Source organism: Camellia sinensis, chromosome 4 (genome assembly GCF_055761805.1).
Source record: "Camellia sinensis isolate YWXY chromosome 4, ASM5576180v1, whole genome shotgun sequence".
NCBI classification, from domain to species: Eukaryota; Viridiplantae; Streptophyta; class Magnoliopsida; order Ericales; family Theaceae; genus Camellia; species Camellia sinensis.
Window position 1 is genome coordinate 25,143,832 of NC_138964.1, and position 5,943 is coordinate 25,149,774.

The window sequence follows — 5,943 nt, forward strand, 5'->3', positions numbered from 1 at the left end:
TAATGAAGATAGTATATATAGTCCAGCTGGCCGAGGTAATAAGGGTTACCAGTCTACTGGTTACCAAATGCCAAATAACTTAATTTAATTTGGGTTCTCGCCTACATATACAGAGAATGCTTATATACAAAGAATTCATCATGGTTTAGTAGTTGTCTGCAACATATGTGTGTGGTCCAATTATCAGTTTTCATGGTGTGTTAAATATTGAAAATGCTCAGTTTTGATGCTTTTAATTTTAGTGCTAGTTCTCATGGTGTGTTAAATATTGAAAATGTGTTCCCAGAGTTGCAAGTAGAGGTTTGTAATCTTATTTTATTTTTTGATAGTTTTCTGAGGATTTTCAAATTATGCTTTTTCATTATGATGGCTGGACAAGTGAATGGCATCAATTTGAGTGGTCAAAGAGGGCCATCCATGTCAGTGTAAGAAAGCAAACAAAATGGTAAGATGCTTTAGTATTTTACATATTTTTGGTGTTATACCACATTTTCCACTATACCATGTTTGAAAGGAGAACTCATAAAACAGAGATATGATACCCTTTCTTTATTGGGAAAGGAAATAAAGAACTGATTTTTTGTTCATTAATATTGCATCCTTTCATAGATTCAAATGACCATTATAAGATTTGCTACCAGTTGTGTTTCTGTTGAGTGGAAAAAATTCATCAAAAACAAGAGGATGGGAGTTATTGAGGAGTTGGTGGAAAAAATTCATCAAATTGAGGAGTTGCCACTGCAAGAATTTCATGGCCACACTAGTGATGTCTTGGATCTGGCCTGGTCCAAATCTAATGTAAGTTATTGCTTTCTTGCAAAATACCTTTAAAATTTTCCCATTTGTTTAAAAAAACATAATAATGTTTTTGAGGTCAAAATGTAATACATTAATATGGGCAAGGCCCAGGTATGTATACTATATCTGAAGTACACAAATAAATTAACTACTGTCATACTTTTGCAGCTTGCAAGATATATTAGTATGTAACCATTAAAGAGGGTACAGTGATTAAAGCTTTGGTTCTTAAGTGGTTAAAACACAGGTTTAAATAAAGCATGAGGACAGACACTTTGTGCAAGTTAAGGCCGAAATTTTCTTTGTAACCTCCGCTATGCCAACCTTTACTAATAGAATGACCACTTATTTAAAATACTGATAAGATTGCCTCTCCAAACACTATATGCTTTTGAAGCAGCTCATTGGAATGAAAAAATATTGACATCCTTGATAGCACCATTGTTGCAGCAAATAACTCATGTTTTATGTATACTTTATTTGTATATTAATACTTTGAGTTGGAATCTCAAGGATACAAGTTTTCTTCTAACATAACCCCCTGAAGAATTTAGATGGTGGGGAACTATAAGCTTGGTGATCTTGACCTGCAAATATGTCCGATGAATCTGTTCTGGATGCTATACTCAGTTTACAAGTATCCTCTTTTCCATGCTAACTCCGGTTTACTTTCGGTAATTTAATTTACATGAGTTTATTAGTTCAAGTGTGTCCGTTTGCAATCAGGAGGAAGTTAGTGAGAGATAGAATCCACATCTACATTTTGCTTTTGTAGTTCAAATTTCACCTCTATACTTGTACAGTTGTATTGCATAAGAAAATAATAGATAAACATCCAAGGCTGGTTAACCTGCATCTCCAGATGCATAAAAATTGTGCTCATCACTTTTATGCAGGACATCTCATACAATTTAATGACCCTAGACACATACCCAATATAAATAAATAAATAAAATGGATCATGAGCCACTTGCATGAACCTTATTGAAAACCCGAGGTATGTCGTGAAAAATAGCCACGGCATATCATATAGTTCTATTTCTTGATTCATACTCATGCCTGGAAAATAGTTTGTTTAGTACTAGCTGTTGCCTAGAGTGATTAGCCTCACAATCATTTCTTTAAATTCCATGATATATATTTAATTGGCTCTCCTCAATTACAGGATCCGTTATCTTCTCCTTGCTAGAATGTTACGATTAATTAGGCTCTTGATGCAAGTCCAGCGGTACCGTGCCTTTGTTGCCACGTTTTTTACCCTCATACCAAGTTTGATGCCATTTATGGGCATCATATTCTGCATTCTATGCATCTATTGCTCTCTTGGTTTACAGGTAAAACAGGTTCTATCTTCACATGCTTCCATTTTGGTCTCTTGGCTTTTGTGTGTAGAGACAGTTTTTCATGTGGCCTTTGTCGTCCTAAATTTCTGCTTAGTTATGCTTAACATTTCTGACATCTTTCACTTTCAGAACAAAACATGGAACTCCTTATTCACCTAATTTGAATTCCAAGTCATGTCAAAAGCTTTCATGTGGTCTTCAATTTTATTTCTTTTTAGTTGACTGATTGTCTTTGTCTGCAGTATAAAATTTAACATAATTTGTCTTTCATGTGTCTTCTTTTGCTTGCAGATATTTGGTGGTCTAGTCAATGCTGGGAACCCCAAATTAGAAGGAACAGATCTTTCTGATAATGAGTATCCTATGCCATTAAGTTAAGAGTATTTTAATACACCTTCTGGGACATGCGTTATTCAATCCATAGTTGTTTTTGATAGAATATTAATGATTTACCTACATTTACCAAAGACCTACATCTCCAAGAGCTGACATTGTTATTTTCCTGTTCATTGCACTTTCTAAGGTGTTGTCTATGAGTTAAATTTTAGTTTTGTGACTCAGTTTTCTTGACAAAGGAAGCTACCTACTTTTCAATTTCAATGACTACACAAATGGAATGGTGACACTTTTCAATTTACTAATAATGGGAAACTGACAAGCCTGGATGCAGGTAACACTAATCTGTCACGATCATCTATATCTTCTCTTCATTCATATTGCTCTGTGCATGACTGAAGAATATGTCAACCTGTCTTTACAGTTCACTTGTGATTTATGTTTACCTAGTTAACTAGTGAAAATTATGCCCTTTGTGGCTTGTTCTTATTTGTTCCATATCCTTTCTAGCAACCAAAGGTTTTGGTGCCTTGTTTATCTTGAGCTAACAATTAATCAGGATGGCGCACCTTGCAGAATATACAAAATTGTGTTTCCCACAGGACTAAATAGCGTTGGAGATGCTCAATATGATTGACTTTGTACTTTTCTTTTGATAACAGAAAACAAAGTTTGGCATGAGTTGCTTGCCTAATGGATTACTTGTGTCAATAGATATGTCTAGAACAACTACCTAGTCTAACGATGAAATAGAAAAGCAAAAATATTGCTGATACCGTAAATAAAACATGGTGGAAGCCAAGCTAATTTGGTGTTACACTTTTACTTTTCTATAAAAGATCAAATTAAATTCTCTGAAGCTTGCTTCTAATGCCTCTCTTTGACTAAAAATTGAGTAGACTCCTTTTGACAGCTTGACTTGGTTTGACTGTGTTGGGCTGGAAATCCTACCCATCTCATCATAACAAAGGTGTGGTAAAAATGTTTTGTGCTCATCTCATCAAGTGGTTCTCTAGATGGATTTGAATGGAACTTCTTTATTCCGTGTTAACAATTATATTATAATTCATTTTCTGTAGCTCTGAATGAAGATGTGCAATTATTTGATACCTTTAACAAGTTATCATGATGTATCAGCAGATATCTTACAATATTCCAGATATGCCAACAAATGATATTACAAAAATCCGAAGCTCTCAGTTTTATTTGGATACCAGATTGGCCAAAAAATTGTTATGGATTCATTTGATGCTGTTTAATTCATGTAATGCCTAGTGGAATGCATGATATATTTTGATTTTGAGATGTGCAACTTTCACCACCTATGGCCTTTCTCTTCACAATATTGCCCACTGCAGTCTGTAAATTTGTTGCTTGAATATATGGAAAACATTGTTTTGTTCTGCTGGTATGTGCAGAGAGATCTGAGCAGTTGGACTGGGATACACGGCTAAATATCATCATGGGAGCTGCAAAAGGGCTGGCATACTTGCACCATGATTGTTCCCCACGAATTATATATCGTGACATAAAGTCAAGTAAAATTTTGCTTGATGGGAATTTTGAGGCTCGAGTATCTGACTTTGGATTAGCCAAATTATTAGAAGATGAGGAATCTCACATTACGACTATTGTAGCTGGAACATTTGGGTATCTGGCTCCAGGTAAGGCAATTTAAATTACAGCTAACACTCAAATGCTCAAAACTTTATTATTGAGATTGTTAGTGGGGAATACTACTCTTGATGTTGGTTTCACTAAGACTGATGTGGGGCAGTCTGATAGGTGGGTTTGAGGTTACCCTGCCTAATTACATAATAAAATTAGGAAAGCAAACTAGATGACATGAGGATAAAATAGGACTCAAATAAAACCAAAATTCAACCATACGAGGTCCTAACTGGATATCCTGACTTGATATCAATAAATTTTCAAATTTTGCTGCTTCTTTAAATTCACTTTTTTTTTTAATGGTCTGCATCAAAGTTGTCAGGAAGATGCATTAGTTACAATTTTGAGAAAGAAAAGAATAATGTGGGTGCCTTCTGGGTTTAAGATATTGAACAATGTTACCCCATATGATAAAATCTGCTGTTTCAGTTTTTGACTTTCAATTGAACTTGAGAAGTAGCAGGCATGTGGAGCACTGGCCCAAGTTTTTTCTATTTTGTAACGCTATAGTATAGCTACTGTGATTGTGGTATAAGCATTCAAAGTAGTCTATTTTGAATTGAGTGTATTACTTCACTGGCAGAATAAATGCAAAGCGGTAGAGCAAGAGAAAAGACTGATGTTTATAGTTTTGGGGTTCTGGTTCTTGAAGTAGTGAGTGGAAAGCGACCCACTGATGCAGCATTTATTGAGAAGGGCTTCAACATTGTTGGCTGGGTACTTCTCTTCCCACACGTGTTTACACTGCTTTCATTCAAATATGTATGACATGATTGTGGAGCTCACAAGGCGAATTAAGCTTCTTATTTTCCTTGATTAATGATTTCATATGAATCTTCAGAAGATCAGAGGTTCCAGCCTCTAGATCACCAATCTCTTGTTTTGAAGGAAAAAAAAAGCAGTATTCCAGAGATGATGTTAATTTAATAGATAATAGTGAGTTCACTTGGTACAGTTTATAGCACCTTGACATGACTGACTTTAAATGTCAGGACAATCACCAAAGATCATCTTCAAAAGTATATATCGACACACACATCCAGAATGGTAGGTGGTGTCATAGAGTTATGAGCATTTTGTCTGTTCATAATTTATTGCTAGTTCTATTTAGTTGTTAACATGTTGGCTTCACCTTCATTCATCTATCAATTATTCAATGCCGTCAATTTACTTTTTTGAAGTCCTAAATATTGGGTGTTCTACCTGGAGCTACTATTCTAGGTAATTGTTGCTTCTGGAGCTGTGAAGCATGAGGACCTTGTTGAGCAAGTGAAGAAGTTGTTTACCAAATTGTCATCGGATCAAACCACAACTTCTGAATTAGTCGCCAAAGGGCCAGCAATTTTTTTAGGATTTTTTGTGTTAAAATCCTTTGGTTTTTTATTTCTCTTATTTTTTCTTTTTTTCCTCGGATCTGACAGTGGGTGTTTTGGTTCACTTCTTATTTTTCGTATTAAATGGGGGAGTGGTGAGAGAGAGAGGAGGGTAATGTTATTTTGTGGCTTTATATATAAGGTAGTAATTTTTTGATTGAGAATTGTGAATTCAATTTTTGGATATGTTATTTTGTGGGAAAATTAATGCTATATTTGTTATTTTGTGGGAAAATTAATGTTATATTAAATTGAATGGGAAAGTGAATTAATGCTATATTTGTTATTTGAATGGGAGTTATTATTTCATATTAGTGTTATTTGGTTTTATTATTGGTGTTCTTTTAGTTCAATCACATAAAATTAGCACAATTTTAAAACCAAAAAAAAAAAAGAAAGATAAAACGGCGTTTTTAAAATGC

The 5,943-nt window shown here is 34.5% G+C and overlaps 1 protein-coding gene across 5 annotated transcripts; it reads left to right on the plus strand.

The window, feature by feature from the left end:
• The first annotated feature begins 293 nt into the window (after positions 1-293).
• On the plus strand, positions 294-5,722 carry LOC145824523 (two pore calcium channel protein 1A-like). Of its 5 annotated transcripts, none has more exons than XR_014366122.1 (8): positions 294-798; positions 1,964-2,132; positions 2,433-2,497; positions 2,721-2,811; positions 3,896-4,141; positions 4,732-4,865; positions 5,141-5,195; positions 5,370-5,722. XR_014366122.1 is itself a non-coding variant. In XM_082924460.1 (5 exons), the coding sequence occupies exons 1-4, from the start codon at positions 752-754 to the stop codon at positions 2,794-2,796; spliced, it is 357 nt and encodes a 118-aa protein (XP_082780586.1). In that variant the 5' UTR covers positions 294-751; the 3' UTR covers positions 2,797-2,811; positions 3,896-4,141. The 5 variants fall into 5 exon arrangements, 3 of the variants coding, with proteins under 3 accessions (XP_082780586.1, XP_082780587.1, XP_082780584.1); XR_014366123.1 differs by lacking the exon at positions 5,141-5,195 and having other exon boundaries at positions 294-445; positions 610-798; XM_082924460.1 differs by lacking the exons at positions 4,732-4,865; positions 5,141-5,195; positions 5,370-5,722.
• Positions 5,723-5,943: the final 221 nt, after the last annotated feature.

What these genes read in the sequence shown, in the direction of transcription:
- LOC145824523 (XM_082924458.1), top strand. Translation starts at nt 1,353, where the DNA reads ATGGTGGGGAACTATAAGCTTGGTGATCTTGACCTGCAAATATGTCCG. An exon ending in ATGCTATACTCAGTTTACAA is followed by an intron (nt 1,436 to 1,963) that starts GTATCCTCTTTT and finishes CCTCAATTACAG; the next exon opens with GATCCGTTATCTTCTCCTTG. An exon ending in ATTGCTCTCTTGGTTTACAG is followed by an intron (nt 2,133 to 2,432) that starts GTAAAACAGGTT and finishes TTTTGCTTGCAG; the next exon opens with ATATTTGGTGGTCTAGTCAA.